This window comes from Vidua chalybeata, chromosome 10 (genome assembly GCF_026979565.1).
Source record: "Vidua chalybeata isolate OUT-0048 chromosome 10, bVidCha1 merged haplotype, whole genome shotgun sequence".
In the NCBI taxonomy this organism is placed as follows: domain Eukaryota; kingdom Metazoa; phylum Chordata; class Aves; order Passeriformes; family Viduidae; genus Vidua; species Vidua chalybeata.
Window position 1 is genome coordinate 8750740 of NC_071539.1, and position 17809 is coordinate 8768548.

The 17809-nt window shown below is 63.2% G+C and overlaps 2 protein-coding genes across 2 annotated transcripts; one reads left to right on the top strand and one right to left on the bottom strand.

The window, feature by feature from the left end:
- Positions 1 to 56: 56 nt before the first annotated feature.
- Positions 57 to 2417, bottom strand: THPO (thrombopoietin). The gene is made up of 5 exons (XM_053951659.1): positions 1979 to 2417; positions 1072 to 1199; positions 902 to 988; positions 534 to 698; positions 57 to 435 (listed from the first exon to the last, which is right to left on the bottom strand). The coding sequence occupies exons 1-5, from the start codon at positions 2016 to 2018 to the stop codon at positions 253 to 255; spliced, it is 603 nt and encodes a 200-aa protein (XP_053807634.1). The 5' UTR covers positions 2019 to 2417; the 3' UTR covers positions 57 to 252.
- Positions 2418 to 9371: 6954 nt separating this feature from the next.
- Positions 9372 to 17239, top strand: CHRD (chordin). Its single transcript, XM_053951653.1, has 23 exons — positions 9372 to 9605; positions 9941 to 10044; positions 10561 to 10687; positions 11081 to 11218; positions 11295 to 11412; positions 12301 to 12397; positions 12502 to 12643; positions 12717 to 12857; positions 13359 to 13441; positions 13529 to 13676; positions 13774 to 13880; positions 13965 to 14081; positions 14169 to 14325; positions 14419 to 14660; positions 14747 to 14860; positions 15082 to 15294; positions 15377 to 15470; positions 15581 to 15637; positions 15727 to 15830; positions 15977 to 16079; positions 16182 to 16336; positions 16502 to 16595; positions 16758 to 17239. Exons 1-23 carry the CDS (start codon positions 9476 to 9478, stop codon positions 16823 to 16825), a joined length of 2853 nt encoding a protein of 950 aa, XP_053807628.1. The 5' UTR covers positions 9372 to 9475; the 3' UTR covers positions 16826 to 17239.
- Positions 17240 to 17809: the final 570 nt, after the last annotated feature.

Sequence of the window (17809 nt, forward strand, 5' to 3'; positions counted from 1 at the left end):
CACAGCTCTTTAGAAAAATAGCTCTTTAATCAAAAAGCATTCACAGTAGAGGTACCTGCCCGGATGGGAGCAGGGCCTGTGCCTGCTGGCACGTGTGTCACTGTTTGCCTCCACGTGCTGCATGGTTGTGAAGACTTGAGGAACAGGTGCCAACCCTTTCCCTGTGGGCATCTTCCTGGGCAGCCAGAGCACAGCTTAGTGTCCTGCAGGATTGCTCCAGCATCGCTTTGTGGTCGAACCCTGTGTGCAGCCTCACCGGGCCCCGCATGGAAGGTCTCTGCTGTCCCCCTGTCCTTGCTTGCACAAGACCTTGGCCAGGTCAGAGAAGAAGAAGCGCAGCTTGCCCTGTACCAGCTGCCGGTAGGTGAGGAAAATGCTGGAGATGTGGGTCTGCTCCACGGAGTGTGGGGAGCAGCTCGGCTCCCAGTGTCCTGCCTGAGAGTGGGACAGAGGGGTGACAAACACTGTTGCACCCAACCCCGCCCAGCTGGCACCTGTGCCGGGGTGGTCTGGCTCATGTGGGGAGGTCTCACCTCCCAGCTGAAGGTCTGCAGGAGCAGGAAGAAGGAGTTGGCGTGTCGGTGAAGCTGGCTCAGCTGCCTGGCCCCGCACTCGTCGCTCACCTGGCCCTGGGCCCCTGCTGCAGCACCCACCAGCAGGGCCAGGTCACACAGGATCTCCCGCCGCTTGGTCTCGTTCTGGGGGAGCAGACAATGACCCCCAGGGCCTCGTTGCTTTCTGTGCTCACCTTAGGTCTGGTGAAGTCCTCTACCCTCCCTGTGCCACCAGATATGCCTACAAGCATCTTGTTCAGCATTTCTGGTGCTTGTGCCAACCCAAGGTTCCTTCTCCAGTCCTGTTAGCACACCAGTGCCAGCACCCTCCTCCCAGCCCCTCTCACCGATTTGGATTTCCACTGCAGGAAAGTGAAGTCCACCAAGGGCAGCACTGCAGGGCACCTGAGTGCAGGCAGGGCCTGGCACTGGCCCTAGTGAGGAGAGATGTCAAGGTGAGGTGCCAGGAACTGTGCATGTTCCTGGTCTTGGGTTTTGTGGGGGACTCTATCCTCACCACTCTCTTTTCCATGTCCTTGGCCTCCACGATGTACTTCTGGATAAGCCTGTTGTCACAGACCAGCCGTGTCGGGCTGGCACGGTCCTCTTTCACGTGCAGGAGGAAGGATGTGAGGAGGAGCAGTCCTGGAAGAGATGGGGTTGCCTTGTGCATTGTGCCAGTCTCCCTGGGCAGTGCCAGCCCAGAATCACGTGCAGTGGCAAGTCCTCTCCCCAGCCCTTTGGTGGTCTTGATGGCCCCGTGGAGGGGGTGCAGGGGGAGGCGTGAGTGGCTGAGGAGGGCCCGGTGCTGCTCTCCAGTCAGCCAGCGAGGGGTGCCGGTGCTCACGGGGGAGAGCCGGGGTTTCCGTGCAGTGCTGTGTGCCAAGGGGCCGCACAACCATGTCTGCCAGGTTTTTCGGCCACGCTCCAGGCAAGGAAGCAGGGCTGTACTCCCTGTGCAGACCAGGGCCAGCCCTCTGGATTCCTGCCAAGAGCAGTTCCAGGTGTCATGTGCACTTCGGGGAATCCCAGCCTGCAGTGTCCCACAGAGAACATCTGCTCCTGGCCGAGTGCTCCCCTGCCAGCAGTGCCTTCCCCAGTGCCGCTGTGCACCGCTGTGCCCACCAACTGCCCATCCTGCCAGCTTCTCCATACCCTCTTTGCATCCTCCTGCCTGCCTCACTGCCTGCCCTGGCACTACACCAAAAATCCTCAGTGCAGCCTGTTTACCTAGGATGGGCATGCAGAGATGCTTGGTTGCCCTCACATACTGGTAGTGGCCAGGTCCAACTGGCCCAGAGCCACCCTTGGGGTTCGATGTCCGTCTGTGGGATTCATCGTGCAGGGGACATTCTGGCTGTGGGGCCACAGTATCCACTGTCCCTTCCTGCGCACCCAGTCCCCCCTTTTAGCCACACACTCACTGTTCAGCTCCATGCTCGGCTGGGGGCTTCGGCCCTGCATCTTCCACCCTGGGGCCAGCGGCTGCTCCCTGGCTCCCGTCCCCCTTCCATGGAGGGCAGTGGTGGCGCGGGTTCCCCGCGAGCCGCCCAGGCAGGACGGAGGGCCGGAGGCCGGCAGCGGCCCCGGGACAGCGCGGCGCGGCTCTGCGGCTCCGGCCTGGCCGTCCAGCCGAGGCAGCACGATTTCCTGTTGTGTCGCCGCTGACCTTCCAGCTAAATCGCAGCAGGGGCCCCGGGCCCGGGGGAAGGCTTCCTGCCTCTGGCCGCTTCCTCCCTTGGCTCGGGGCACGGGAAGGGCGTCCCTGGGCGCCCTCCATGGCTGCTCACCTGGCCCCAGGCCTGAGCGCTCAGCAGCCAGCACCTCAGTGGTCAGTGCCTCAGCTGTGCCTGTCCGGGGGTAGAGGGTGGCCCTGGTATCTGCAGAAGAGATGGTGTCAGTGATCCTGCACTGGACAGACCCGGGAACATCAGCCCTAATGAAGTCCTGCTCCTGGCTGTGGCAGCCAGGTACAAAAGCCACCAAAAACCCTCTCCCAGAGGTGGACCATAATCCTGGTGATCCTCTTCCAGAGATGGACTTCATCCATGGTGGCCTTTATCCAGTTAGACCCCATCCCTGTTGACCCTGATGCATCTGACCCCTGCATCCACCAGAGGTGACTCAGGGAGCTGGAGACTCCTGGGATGGCTGTGGTTCATGGGATCCCTCTGGGCTGGGGAGGGCTATGGATCACAGGGGTCAGGGCTAGTGCATAGCCCCAGGGCTATTTCACATGGGGTATTGGTTGGGAGTGGGCTGGGTGAGGCACCCACAGATGTCCCTTCCCTGGGTAGGAGAAGCACCAGGCCCTGTTCAGCACCATGCCCTGGCATGGCTGTGACATTCCCTGGCAAAATCAGCTCTCGCTGGGCACTCTGGCAGGGGGTGCACATCCCCATGCCCATGTGTACGTGTGTGTCCCCCCGTACTGCACACGGGTACACACCCACCACGTGCACCCTCAAACCTACGCGTACAACACACGTGCACTTCCCTGACACGCGTCGGGCCTGCGCTCAGATAACCCTCCACCCCGGCAGCCCCCCGCGGCTTCCCTCTGGGGGACACCCCCCTCCCAGCACACATCCTCTCGCTCCTGTCTCCCTGCAGCGCGTGGTTTCCTTCTCACACCCCGACTCTCGCACGTTCCCGCCCCTGTCCCCAGGGACAGTAGTTCCCGGCAGCGCCTGGCCGGGTGACAACAGTTAAAGTAAACACCCCAGCCCCGCTCCACCTGCCCCATGCCCTGCTCAGCCCACGACAGCCCACCTAGCAGGGTGCCTGGGTGGGGGGTCCAGCGGGTGCAGGGACGAGACTGGCAGCACCGGCTCGCCTGGGCACATCTGGCAGCAAAGGGACCCGTGAGCACCGGGGTCAAACACCTCCAGGCTTCCCCCACACGGCCGTGGCCCTTCTGCGGACGTGACAAGCTGCAATCACGCCCGCAATCACGCCCATCAGCACCCTCAGCCCCTCCGCCAGCGCTGGCCTCAGGCCCGCTGCCGTCCCCATGCCAGTCCCTGCCATGGCCCCACCATGCCCATTCCTTGTCCCTCCCTGGCTGAAAAGTTATTTGCGATGCCAGGCTGGAGAGCTGTGGTGCCCTGCATTCCTTCTTGATTAGGCAAACAAACCCACCAGGGGAAACTGGAGAGCAACAGGAAACTGGAGGTCTAATGGACCCCCATGGTCAGCCTAAGGTGCCCACAATAGTCCTTTTACTCCAAAATATTCTTTACAACAATGCCAGAAGCTGGCAGGCAGCATGAGCCTGTGCCCGTGGGCAGCCTGGTATTCCTCTGCTGGAAAGGGCAATGCCAGCTTTTGCTGCCCATGCCGGGAGGACAGAGGAGGATGTGGGGGAGAGCTCCTGCTTCTGGCCCCAGCCCAATCCCACGGATGTTGCGTGCTGTAGAGGGAGAGAGTACGGAGATACTAAGTGAGGCACAGGGACCCCAGGGGGACACGGGGGCTCCGGCCAGGCAGCCCGGGCTGTGGCAGGGGACAGGAAGCCAGGCGGGGGCCGCGGGGCTGCACAGCTGGCCGGATCCCGGTGCCAAGATTCCCACCTCTCCTTACAGGGTGCAAAGTGCTGGGAATCCCGCTGCAGGGACAGCCGTTCGCACCCACTTTGCCAAGGTGCTGAAGACAGCAGGAGGTTCCAGGAGTCAGGGAAGGGGGGGGGAAGAGGAGGAAGACGTCGGGGTGGGGGGGTGACTGTGGTTCGGTGACACAGCTGCTGTCCCCGCAGGCCACCCAGATGTGCTCGGTGGGCACCCCAGGATGTCAGTGCTAGCATGGGAAGCAAACCTGGCCTTCCAGGGACAGGGAGGGGGTCCTAGCCCCCTTTGAAGCCCCCATAAAAGGGTCAGGCATAAAGGAAAGAGAAAGTCAAAGGAACAAAGAGAGCGGCTAATCCCGCCGTGAGCAAACAGCCCCGTTTGCTCAGGACACAGCTGGCTCCGGGGCCAGGGAAAGGAGCACAGCGGGGCTCTACGGGTGCCAGGCAGCGGCGGACCCTCTACCCGGGCTGCCCCTCCCCGAGCACGGGCAGTCCCCGGGAGCAGGGTCCCTCCTGGACCCTCCGGGCTTTTTTTACTACATATGCAAATTGCCAATAAACATCCGTGGGCAAATCCTGCTCCCCACGCAGCCTGGTCCTTGCGCTGCTCCCAGACAGCCGTCCCAGGAGAACGCCCAGGCTGCCGGGTAAACGGACCTGCAAGGGGCACCTTGGTCCGCGTGCGGCAGCCTGGGGGTGAAGAATGGCAGGGTTTTTACCTTTCCTAATTTTCAGCAAGCCACATGCTGCCCAGCACCCCAGCACAAAGCCCTCGGTGCTGCCCAGAGGATGTCCATGGGCAAACCCTCCTTGCCTCGGACAAGGGCACCTAATGCCAGTGGCTCTGCTGGCATCTAGGGCGATTCCACTGTGCCTCCTCTACCATCCTGCTTCTCAGCCAAGCTTCCCACTCCAGTGGGGCACATGGAGTGTGCTGGGAGGGCACCTCGTCCCTCCACCTCCATCCCATGGAGAGGAGAAGGGGTTAATGCCAGGCAGCCGAGCCGCAGGTGGGCGCAAGAATGAAATTCCTTCTCGCTGTCCTGCGAAGTCTGGGCACAAATATTTGCCTGCATGTCCGGTGGGGAGGGGGGAGACCACCATCGCTTCTGGGAGCTTGCTAATCCCCATGCCAAACAAGGCCCCCACATGCCCCCTGTCTTCCTCCTGCTGGGGTCACCCTGCAAAGCCTTTGAGGAGGGGACATTTGGGGTCAGGGGGACACCAGCACCTTTAGGTGCTCCTATGAGCAGGGAGCTCTATGGGGTTGACCAGGCACTTGGAACATGTATCTTGTTCAGGAACACTGCCAGGGTCTGTTTGGGTGGCCAATGAAACTGTTTTGGGGTTTCCATTCTGCTCCCCGAGCCGTGGCCACCACAGCAGAATGAGATGGAGGGAGAGCCCCAGCCATCCCCACCATGTCAGCAACGCACCCTCTGTAATAAATTCCACGCGTTCACAGACAGAAAATAGCTAACTTCCCCCACTCCATTGCCCTCCAAACTGCATCCCCTTTCCATACCTACTACCCCCAAAACTCCCAGCATCCCCAGACCCCCCTGGCCTTCATCTGGGATGGCCCAGCCCTGCTAGTCGCCTACCAGTTGTGCAAATATTGCTGGAACGGCTGTAATCCCTGTGTCCAACGTGAATTATGAGATATTTCCACCCATTACGACAGCTCCCCCCGCCCCACCGCGTGTGTGTGAGGCCGGGGGGATTAGACACGGCACAAGCCGCGATCGGCACAAAGCTTTGGGGAGGCTGACGGCTCTCTGCATCCCACAACGGGGCGGGGCAGTGGAGGGGGGCTTTTTTGGAGAGAGGGGGTGCCCCACATGCCTTCCTGTCTTCAGGCTTAGGCCTGGAGGGGGTGTTGGGATGCCCAGAAGGCAGTGGGAGGCTGTGAGAAGGGGGGCCCATGGCATGCAGTTTCACCACGACCCCATCCCTTGGGAGCAGAGGCTCCTTCCTGTCGCCCTGAGCCGGGCTCATGTTCAAAGCCGCGAGCAGGCAGCAGCTAATGAGGGCAGACAATGGGAGCTGCTAGGGCAGAGCTCGGGTGAGGGCCTGCTGAGACACCCCCACGCCAGGCATGGCACAGCCCTGGCACCACGATCCTCTGGAATACTCCATGGGACCCTTGCCACTGGGCAGGGCACATGCCCACAAAGCCCCTGCAGAACTACAGGCTGTTCTGTAGGGCACCGTTGGAGCACCCCACCTGCACTTTGCTGGGACAGGAGACACCCCATAGGACCATCACCCCCCAGCCGGGAAGAAGCCAGTGCCCACCCTGGGAAGAGGTGGTGGAGGGGTGAAGGTGCTCGGCTTGAGGCTGCCCGTGGCCAGCTGTCTCCATCGCGGTACAGCTCCAGCTGCTCACAGCTGGCAGCCCCGTTGGGGATGGGCCAGTGCCAGGCCCAGCTCTGGAGCCTCAGAGGTGCCTTTGTGCAGGGCGCTGCTCCTCACACACAAGGGCGGGTGCTGGGAAGCAGCTGGTGGGACCAGGACCTTTTTCCAGCTCTGCCCTTGGCTGGCACCATCCCCTCTCCAAGAGCACAGGGACCCCCAAGGACGAGGGAAGCACAGGCACAGCTGGAGCATTCATTTCCTCCCTGCCCACGTGCCCCCACTGCAGTGGCCATGCCCCCCTCCCTGGGCAGGGATGCCCAGCACCCGCCTGACCTGACAGGCCCCATGCCAGCATCCCACCCTGCTCCCAGCCTGGCAGTGCCTGCAGCCCCTCTCTCCCTCATGCTGCCACCCCGTGCCTCGGACTCCCCCGTGCCAAGGGGCTGCAGCCAGGCGGGTTCCCCGTCTCTCTTTCCTTTCCCCGGGAAAGGGGAGGGAGCTTCCCTCATCTCTTCCCCGTGTCCCGCAGACGAGCCAGGAGACTGTGACGAGCTCTGGGTGCACAGAGCCAGCACCGGATTCCTGGCATCGGCGGGACAGCTGGGAGCCATCGCCCGCCTCCTCCCTGCTCAGCCCCGCTCACGTCCCGCCGTCCCCAGAGCCGCTGCCGTGCTGCAGCGGGCACCGTGCAGCGACGCTGGCACAGCCACACGGACCCCAACCCTTCCCTGCCCTCCGCATCACTGGATCCCCAGCCAGCGAGGACGTCGGGAGAGAGGAGAGGGGACAGGTCAGTGACACCGCTGGGGACCGCGGGGAGGGCACAGGGGTGCCATGCTGCCAGTCATGGTCGCTGCTCGCAGAACGTGCTTGCAAGCATCAGGGTGTCAGGGACAGCCGTGCCCGGGGGATGCCCGAGGTCCTGGCAGTGTCCCAGCCCTGGTGATGCCAGCAGGCTGTCCTGCTGGGGTAAGCCCAGCTACTCTTTGCTGCCGTCTGCCAGCTCCTGCCACTGGCCAGGTCCCCGGCAAGGCCAAGCCCCCCGTCCCACTGCCCTCCCGGGAGAAGTGTCGCGCTGCGTGGAGACACGTGCCAGAGCAGGGCAGGGAATGGGATGGGGCAGCCATGGATAAGCTGGAGATGGGCAACCCCATGTTGGCTCTGGGGTGCAGAGCGGTGGGCTGCAGCCCCCCCAGCTGCTCGCTGGGCTGCGGGGAGGCCCAGGAGGAGCTTTCTGGGGAGGCAGGGGCCTGTTGTGCTCCAGCTGTGCCGTGTTTCCCTAGCTACACCGCGCAGCTGGCCGGGTGTTTGCACCGCCCGGAGTTGATTTTGGCAGCCCCGCGCTTCCCTCTCCTCCCCTCCCCACCCGCCTTCCCCCTGCCGGGCGCCCGCCTGCCACGCACCCACCACCCTCAGCCTCTCCCTGCCACTCTCGGTGGGGGTGGCAACAGGGACATGGGTGACACAAAGTGCCCCCACTCTTCATAGGCTCCCCCTCCCCTAAATTCATGCCTCAGTCTCCCCAGATGGATGATGCTTTCCCCAAACTTTTCCATGGGTGCCTACTCACTGCCATCCGCTGCCACCCTTGCCAGCCCAGGTGTGGGTGAAGAATGGGACTGGCGCTGGGTGCTGCTCTCACAGCATCCCCCCTCCAGATGCCCCTTCCCTCCCTAGACAAGAGAACCCAAGGGCTGCTGTTCCCCTGCAGCCCCTGTCACTGGTGGGCAGGAGCCCAGGTTCCCATTCTGGAGCCTTGCTGTGCCCAGGGTGGGCAGCAGCTGGAGAAATTTAGGAATGTGGAAGGCACAAGCTGGAGGGGGTTGGTTGTGCCTTTGCAGAGAGCAGTATGGACTGGGGGAGGGGGCTGGCTGTTTCGGGAGCCCATGCTCAGGGGTGCTGAGTGGATGGAGGAAGGGCTGGCTGCAGAGGAACAGTGGATGGACAGTGCCTTGCAGTGCCTTTTATCATGGGGTGCCAAGGGGTCTGGGAGTGGACTGAGTGGATGGAGTAATCCCCAGGATGTCTCATGCCCGAGGAGGGGGGCGCAATGAGCCCTGGAAGAGCTCATGACTGAAGGTGGACTGTGTGGATGTGGGGACTGCGAGATGCTCTGTGCCCAGGAGATGCCCCATGCCGGGAAGAGTGCACAGATTGAGGGGTCCGGCACTTGAATGCCTGTGCCCTGCAAATGCCTTATTCCCGAGGGGGCTTATCTGGATGAGGAGACTCCTGTGGGGCTCATACCCTTGAAGAGGGGAATGTGAATGGGGGCATACCTGGGGTGTCCAGTGCTCAGGAACACCCCAAGCTCTGTGGAAGGGGGGTGGATGGTGGTGGTGGTGTCTCCACAGTGCCTTATATCCCAGAGAGTGCTGTGTGAATTGGGAGGGGATATCCCCAGGATGTCCAAAACCTGAGGGTGTCCAATACTCTGAGGGAGGGTTATATCATCGAATCGTATCATAGACTGGTCTGGGCTGCAAAGGACCATAAACATCATCTAGTTCCAACCTCCATCCCTCAGGATTTCCCATGCCCTGGGGCTGGCATGTGAGTAAGGATGCTCTGCACTCGGGGGAACTGCATGCCCGGGGAGAAGGCGAGCAATGAATGGGGGGGGGGGGGTCCCCAGGACATCCCGAGTGCGGGGGTACCCCTGCCTGGCGGGGCAGCCGCGTGCTCCGAGTGCCGCAGGACGGGACAGGACAGGACGTCCCGTGCCAGGCGGGGGCGGCGGGGCCGGGGCCCGGGGATATGTGGGGGGGTCGGAGCGCGGCGGGGGGCGCATCCCCCCCGGCCGGCCGCTGCCTGCGCCTCATTAGCGGGGCCTTTGTTTGCACAGGGCTCGCAGCTCCCGCTTGCCCATGCCGCCGCCTATAAAGCGGAGCCGGAGCCGGCAGCCGGGCAGAGGCGGCGGCAGCGCCCGGCAGCGCCCGGCCCCCCCTCCCCGCCGCCGCCTCCGGTCCCGGTCCGCCCGCCTCGGCCGGCCGGCACCATGCGCGCCGCTGCGCTGTTGCTGCTCGCCCTGCTCCCGCTCCGGCCCCTGCCCGGCCGCGCCGCCCGCCCCAAGCTCGCCCTGCCCATCCGGCCCGACACGGACCCGCTGCCCCCCGGCGGGGCGGCAGGTAGGAGCCCCCTGCCCTACACCCTTTCTTCCCCCGCTCCGCGCACCCCCGGTCCTGTACAAGCCGCTGCCGCACCCCCCGTCACGCATTCTGTGTCGGGCACCCCCTCCCTGCCACCCGCACCCCCGTCCGTGCATCGCATGCTTGCACCCCCCTTCTCTGGCACCCCGCGTTCCGCCCCGGGCCCCCCGGCTGGCCGGGACAGGCACTGGGACCGGCACCGGGAGCGCAGCGGGCGGCGGGGCGGTGCCGGCCGGTCCGGGGCTGCGGCAGGGGGGTGCCCGCGGCCCGGAGGTGACTGGGGACGGCGGTGGGTGGTGGTGGGGTCTCCGCAGGCTGCGCCTTCGGGGGGCATTTCTATGCTCTGGAGGAGACGTGGCATCCGGACCTGGGGGAGCCCTTCGGGGTGATGCGCTGCGTTATCTGTCACTGTGAGCCGGTGAGTGCCCCCACACACCCCTTTCCCCGGGAGACCCCCCAGGACCTGGGTCTGCTGGGGAGGGGGCTGGCAAGGAGGGAGTTCGACCCTTCTGTTCAATACACTCCTCTCATTCTCATGGAAGAGGGAAGCGGGATCCCTTCAGCCAGCCGGACACCTGGATGTCCTCCCCCGCGGCAGGGGGGAGGAGAAGGGGGGTTTAAAGGATCAGGCTTCATTCTTCCTCCCCCTCCTCGGGGATGGCCTCCGGGCCCCTTCCTCCCTCCCTCCGAGCAGCTCCCCGAGGCCGGGGCTGGCGGGGCCACGCACAGCTGGTCAAGAGGCTGGGGGCTGTGGGGAGGGGGCCCTGGTTTGGCTGCCGTACAGGAATCTGGGGACTGTGCAAGGTGTCCAGGGCTCCAGATGGAAAAATATGGGGGAAGCCATGCTGTGCTGGGAGGGCATGACTTGGCACACCTAGAAATGGCCTGGCATACCTTGGCACGGTTTTCCTGGGGTCTTCTTGGCCCCCCACAGCAGAGGAACCACCGGGGGAAGCCTGTGGGCAAAGTGAACTGCAAGAACATGAAGCAGGACTGTCCCGTGCCTACCTGTCCCCGGGCCACGTTGCTGCCTGGACACTGCTGTCACACCTGCCCCAAAGGTGAGGAGAATGGGTGCTTCTCTGCAGGGAACCCCCACCAGTCCCCCAGGATCCCCTGCTGGCCTGGGAAAGCGGGCATTGCAAACCCCCCTGAAAAGGGCTGGTCAATCTGTTATGAAAGTCACCAGTGCCCATGATATGATGGGCAGGGGAAAGCCCTGATGGGAACAGCCTGAAAGGAGTGCAGAGAAGGCACACAGGGCTAAATGCCCTGCCTGACCATGTGCCTGTGCACAGCATGCCCCATCTGAGAGCCCCATAGTGATTCACAGGGCACATCTTGGTCTATCTCAAAAGGGGTGATTTATTATTGTCCCCCACCCCAAGCTCTTGGGCACAAGCAGCCTGGTGTGATGATCTCCTCCTGTGTCCACCCCATGCCAACCTTGCCAGGCCCCCCAGAGAAGAGCCCTGCACTCCGCTTTGACACCTTCGAGTACTTCCAGGACAAGGAGGATGACTTGGACAAGCCCTACAACGACCGCTCCTACCTCAGCTCTGAGGGCCTGGCTCGCGATGATGCCCGCACAGGTGAGCCACCCACCCAAACAGCAGCAGTGTGGGGCACCCCCCATGCTCCCCCTCAGCAGCAGCATCTCCTCCCCAGAGTTTGTGGCCTTGCTGACGAGTGGCCCGGAGCCATGGCACCCCACATCCAGCGCCGTGGCCAAGGCTCGCTTCACCCTGCTGCGCTCCTCCCTGCTCTTCTCCATCAGCTACGAGCGGTGAGTCCTGCCCCCTGTCCAGCCTGGCACAGTAGGCAGCTCTCTGGAAAAGGCGGGGGGGAATGCAACAGTGCTTGTGCCTCAGTTTCCTTTCTGATATCCCCCCATGGTGTCACAGCCTTCTTGCACTGTCAGAGTGAGAGATTTGGAGAAGGGGGGTCAGTGTGCTGGGCTCCAGCCTAGGTCAGCAGCCAGAATTTCGGCACACCCACAGTGTCGGCCCAGCCTCACCCATTTGCCTCCAGATCTGGACTGTAAACAAATGGGAACAGTTCCAGGGCTCCCGTGGGTGCAGCTGGCAGAACTGCTGTGCCACCCTGCAGGCTCTGCTGGAGGGCAGTGCCTTGGCACTGCTGCCAGGGTTCCCCATGCTTGCCATGCCCTCCCCGGATGCCCGCCAGCAGCAGAGCCTCTCCTCTCCCTCCCTCCTTCCCGCTCCAGTTTCTTCTGCTCTTCCTCGCTTCCAGGCCCCTTTGCATAGTAAAGTGGTGACTAATTTCCAGCTCTGACAGGGGGAGCCAAGCGGAGCCGAAAATGCTCCTTATTTACAGCCTGAACACAGCTCCCCGTGGGTCCTGCCATGGTGCCTTTCCCGGCAGAGACCCCTCATCCTGCTTTGTGCCAGTTAGACACTGCTCCAGGATAGGGGACCCCCGAGAATCCATGCCAAGCTGGCATTTGGCAGGACAGCAGTGTTGGGCTAGTCCTGGAATGGGCGGGCAGAGCCTAGCACTTGGCACGCCAGGAGAACGTCTTCCTTCTCCTGCCCATCCCAAACCCCCGGTGACCCCTTTATGCCCTGTGCGACACACCCCTGCGCCCGATGCTGAGTGAGGGGGAGGGGAAGGGCAGGTACGCGGCCCTTGCTCACCCCTCGCATGCTCGCAGGCTGGGGCGGCCGAGCCGGGTGCGTTTCAGTGACCCCGAGGGTAACGTGCTGTTTGAACACCCCGTGCAGAAGAGCGCTGCCCCCGAGGATGGCATGGTGAGAGGGGCTGGGAGGGCAGGGGGCACGGTGCCCCTTCCAACCCCTGCCGGGCGTGTGGTGCCCCCCAGCCAGCGCCCAGCCCTTCCGTTCATCACCCACAGCTCTGTGGAATGTGGAGGACGGTGTCCAAAGCCAACGTGCAGCTGCTGCGGGGGGAACAACTCCGTGTGTCCCTCATCACTCGGGCACAGCCCTCTGGAGAGGTCCATGGGCACATCCTCAAGCACCGGGCACTCTTTGCAGGTGAGTCCAGCTCCCGCATGCACACCCAGTGGGTGCCCACCAGAACGTTCCTCATGTCCCTGTCCCTGCACAGAGACATTTGGTGCCATCCTGACCTCGTCGAACCCTTTGCACTTGGGTGCTGGGGGCATGGCCATGCTGACACTGAGCGACACAGAGAACAACCTGCACTTCATCCTCATGGCCCGGGGACTGCTGGAGCCTGGAGCAAGAGGTGAGGGCGGGCAGGGAAGGGGAGGGAGGCACTGCCCAGAGGGGGCTGCATAGACCTGAAGGAGTGCATGGCATGTCTGCAGCTCAGGATGCATGGGTCAGCATCTGTGGGGTCAGGATGGGTGGCTGGGCTGGGTGTGGGGCTCAGGGTGGGTATAGGGGCTGTGTGTGCAGTGGGGTGGAGGGTGAGGTGTGCATACAGTGTGTTATATGATTTGGAGTGCGCCTGGTGGGGAGGGGATGGTGTGCTCCTAAGCAGGGGGGCTGGGGGTACTGCAGAGCATATGGGGGGTGAGGGTCATTGTGCAAGAAGGATAGGTTTGCATCGTGGGTTTGCAAGGATTTAGGGCATGCTGGAGGAATGATGAGGGCCCAGGCACACAGGGGCAGGCAACTGGCAAGAAAGTGCCAGGGGTTTGGAGGTGGTAGGCACAGAGGTGTAGGTTTGACAGTGGTTGCAGACGCCTGGTCCAGTGGGTCCACTCCCCTCTGCCATGTCCAGAATCTCCGTGGGTCCCACTGAGGGTCCGCATCCTGCACCAGGGCCAGACGCTACGGGAGGTCCACGCCAACATCACTGTGGAGGTAAAGCGTTTTCTTCCCCCACATGCCCTGGCAGCCTCGGTGCCCAGAGCACCAGGGCTGATCCATGGCGCTCTACACCCCTGCCAGGACCCCGACTTTGCGGAGGTGCTGAGTGATCTGTCTGCCCAAGAGCTGCAGTGGCTGGTGCAGGGGCAGCTCCGCATCGTGGCTGAGACAGAGGGCCGGCACGCACGCCAGCTGGCTGGCACCATCACCACCCGCCGCAGCTGTGACAGTGAGCACAGGGCAGGCACGCAGGGGTGCAGGGGGATTACTGTGCTCACCCCCGTGCCAATCTCACCCACCTTTGTGCCTCTCTCCCCGGGCTGAAGCCATCCAAAGCGTGCTATGCGGAGCGGATGCTTTGCTGCCGACCAAGACCGGGGCTGTGGGCTCAGCCAAACTGGCGCTGCATGAGAATGGCACCCTGGAGTACCAGGTGAGTGGTGGGCACCCATTTCCCTCTCGAGGGTCCCAGGTGTATCTGCCACCCTGACACTGCCCTTTGGCACCCCACCCACAGGTGCAGGTGGTGGGCACTGCCAGCGAGGTGGTGGGCATCACACTGGAGACCAAACCCCGACGGAAAAGCAAGAGGAACATCCTGTTTGACATGACACCCAGCTACAAGGACGGGCAGGTGAGCACTAGTCGATGCTGGGAGGGATGGCATGGGGACTTTGGGTGAGTCCCTGTCCCAATCTGCATGGTCTCCCATGGGTGGCAGGCCTGGGGTGCCTGGCAGAGCCCCAGCGCCCGCGATGCCCACATGCTTCTACAAAATGAGCTCTTCCTCAACGTGGCCACCAAAGACTGGGCAGAGGGTGAGCTGCGGGGCCAAATCATCTCCCTGCCCTACAGTGGACTGCTCGCCCGCTACACAGGTACCAGGGACACGCGGGGTGGTAATGGGGGGCAGTGGGGGAAGCCCTCCCACACACCACCCACACCTTCCCACGGTCCCTGTCTGTGCGCAGAGATGCCCGTGGCACTGGCAGGGCAGCTGGTGTCCCCCCCAGTGCACAGTGGCGCCGGGGGGCATGCCTGGCTCTCGCTGGATGAGCACTGCCACCTGCACTACGAGATCTCAGTGGCGGGGCTGGGACGCCCGAGCGATGGCACTGTCAGTGCCCACATCCATGGGGTGGCTGAGCTGGGGGAGATGGGCACCCGCCCCCACCAGCACAAGCGCCTGCTCAAGGGCTTCTACAGCACTGAGGTGAGGTGGGCACCGGGTCAGGGCATCACACAGCAGGGGCTGGGCCAGATCTTATCCCCACCCTGGTGTCCCTCTTGCCACGACAGGCTCAGGGGGTGGTGAAAGACCTGGATGCCGACCTGCTGCAGCACCTGGCCCAGGGCACTGCTTTCCTGCAAGTCAGCACCAAAGCACACCCCAGCGGGGAGATGCGGGGACGGGTAGGTCCTCATCGGGCAGGGCACCCCTACCCACCCCCACTGCTGCCTGCGGCCGGGTGGCGCTGCCTGGAGCAGGAAAGGGCACAGTCACTCTGTTACCAGGTCCCAGCAGTGCAGCCCGATGTGTTTTGTGGTCATGGGTGGTTCCTTCACCAGCCTGACCATGGAAGGCAGCCAGGCATCGGTATGGGAAGTGACCTCCTGCTCATTGCCACCTCCAGGTGCACATTCCCAACCAGTGCCATGCAGGAGGGACTCGCCTGGCCCCAGGGGAGTCCCTGGGGCAGGCTGAGCTCTCTGAGAGCACCAAGACCAGGGACCTGGAGCAGCTGAAGAAGGACCCGAACTCCTGCTTCTTTGAGGGTCAGCACCGGGCACATGGCACCCGCTGGGCACCTGACTATGACAAGAAGTGCTCTATCTGCAGCTGCCAGGTATGAACTGGGGGTTGTGCTGAAGGGGCAGCACCCATCAGTAATGCCCCTCTCTAATGAGCTCCATCTCTGCTGTCTCCAGAAGCGCACAGTGATCTGCGACCCCATCTTGTGCCAGCCCCTCAACTGTACCCACCAGGTGCACCCTGAAGAGCTGTGCTGCCCCATCTGTGAAGGTACCTGGGGGGTGGCCAGGGGTGCTCCTTGTGAAAACAAGGTGGAGGTCCCTTTTGGAGACTTTGCTGGCACCATGTGCACCCCATCATGGCCTTCCTCTTCCTTGTAGAGAAGAAGACAGAGCAGGAAGAGATGAAGCTGGAGCGGGCACGGGACAGTAGCGAGGGTGAGTGCTTGAGGGCATGGGCTGAGGGGTCAGCTCTGCAAAAGCTGAGTCACAAGGGCTGTGACTTCCTCTTCTTCTTCCTCTTCCAGGCTGCTATTTCGACGGCGACAAGACATGGCGAGGCTCTGGCACTCGCTGGCACCCTGTCGTGCCCCCGTTTGGCCTCATCAAATGTGCCATTTGTACCTGCAAGGTGGGTGTGGGTTCCAGACTTGCCCCCCAACCTGGTCTGGCACCTGTGGGTGCTCTCAGTTCCCAGGCACTGTAGCTGAGGCTCAAACCAGAGCATGGGGAGCTGACTGCCCTGTGCCTCCCGTGAGCCCTGTGCCCTCCTTGCAGGGCACCACAGGTGAAGTGCACTGCGAGAAGGTGCAGTGCCCACGGCTCACCTGCGCCAACCCCGTGCGCGCCAGCCCCTCTGACTGCTGCAAGCAGTGCCCAGGTACCTGCACCCCTCTCCTGCCCTCCATTCTCCCTGCAGAGCTCCTGTGTGCCCCCATTGGCAATGCCACAGGTGGGCACCCTCCCAGTCCCTTTCCTGCAGCCCCAGAGAAGAGTGTCCCGGAGCTGGCTGACTCCATGCAGGCAGATGCACCACGGGCGTGCCGCTTCGGGCGTCGCTGGTACCTCAACAACGAGAGCTGGCACCCGTCCGTGCCCCCCTTCGGAGAAATGAAGTGTATCCTGTGCTGGTGTGTGGTGAGTGTGCCAGCCTAGGGCAGTACCAGGGGAAGGGAAGGCGCCACTTTGCCAGTCCCCAGGGCTTTGGGAATGGGTGGGAGAGCAGCACCCCGGACACCCACTGCACCCTGAGGAGCTGCCGTCCCCCCACCCTGGAGCTCAGCCCCTCTTTCTGCTCCCCAGTCGGGGGAGACGCACTGCCAGCGCCAGGAGTGCCCCCCATCCGCCTGCGCTAGCCCTGCCACGAGGGACAACCCCTGCTGTGCCAAGTGCCGTGGTGAGTGCAGTGCTCACACATAGGCATCGCTGCCCAAACACTCTGTGCAGTCCCTGCACCTCCCAGTCTCCTTGGTGCTGAGCCGGGGCTGGCACAACCACCCCAAGTGCCCTCCTGGCAGCCCCTGTGTCCATCTCTCAACCCCACTTTTCCCCCCCTCAGCCCTTGATGCCCCCTCAGATGCACGGGAGAAGGTCCACGATGCCAAGGTGGAGTCACGGAGCCACTGAGCAGCGACTGCTGCCCAGAGCGGGGCAAGCACACAGCGACGCTGGGTGGCATGGGGGGGCCCCACTACTCATTGCCCCTGCCCGTGCAGGGCAGGGGGCACAGAGGAGCACAGTGGGGTGCACATGGCCTGGCCCCCAGCCTGGGCACCCCATCTCAGCACGACTGCAATGCCAGGACTGCCCTACCCACTTGTGCCAGTGGGCAGTGGCCAGGCTCATGGAGGCTGGGGCACCCGCTGCCCTGCCACTCCAAGCCCCCCTGGCCGGCGGGCATCGTGCCCATGTTGTACATAGTGTAAAGTCCTTCTGGCCCCTGTTTACTGCACCCACCCTGTCTCGGCCGGGTTTCTCACATAATTTATGGTGACAGTGGATGGAGGTCAAGATGTATTTATTAAAACCAGAGCTATTGCCCACCTGGTTCCTGTCTCTTCCTAGCAGCAGCAGGCACAGGGTGCCCCTGCATCCCGTGGGAAACTTTCAGGCCTTGGCATTGCTGGGGTTGGGGATACGGGGTGTGAAAGCCAATGCCAGGGTGAGGACACCCCTATGGGCTGTGGGGTGGCACTGGAGAAGACCAGAGCAGTGCACAGTGCCCAGGGCTGGAGCCACGATGCCAACCTCTGCCCACGGTGGAGGCTGCCAACACAGTGCTTGGTGATGGTGCCTGCTAGTACAGAGACCGCAGGACTCTGTTCCCCACACCTCCATGGTGGCAAAAAGAGCCCAGCCTGGGGCCCCAATCCAGCTGCCATCCATGGAGGCCCTTGTCCTACAGCACCCACAACCAGCCACATGCCCAGGGCTGGGCACAGACACCCATGGTTGTGCAGGGCAGACCTCTGTGTGTGCTCTGGGGCAGCACAACCCCGGTGACCCCAGTACAGCTGCACTGGGCTAAGGCCCTGTGGGGCCCATGGGAGACCTAATGCTGCCACCTGCCCTTTGATCCCTAATGTGGAGGAGTGAGGGATCTCTGGGACC

Bases quoted from the DNA above. Each gene is read 5' to 3' on its own strand.
- THPO (XM_053951659.1), bottom strand. From the start codon at position 2,018: ATGCAGGGCCGAAGCCCCCAGCCGAGCATGGAGCTGAACA. The intron at 1,200-1,978 runs GTGAGTGTGTGG...CATCTCTTCCAG, and splicing joins GCCGAGCATGGAGCTGAACA to GACTGCTCCTCCTCACATCC. The intron at 989-1,071 runs GTGAGGATAGAG...TCTCCTCACTAG, and splicing joins AGGACATGGAAAAGAGAGTG to GGCCAGTGCCAGGCCCTGCC.
- CHRD (XM_053951653.1), top strand. From the start codon at position 9,476: ATGCGCGCCGCTGCGCTGTTGCTGCTCGCCCTGCTCCCGCTCCGGCCC. The intron at 9,606-9,940 runs GTAGGAGCCCCC...GGGTCTCCGCAG, and splicing joins GCCCCCCGGCGGGGCGGCAG to GCTGCGCCTTCGGGGGGCAT. The intron at 13,442-13,528 runs GTAAAGCGTTTT...CACCCCTGCCAG, and splicing joins ACGCCAACATCACTGTGGAG to GACCCCGACTTTGCGGAGGT.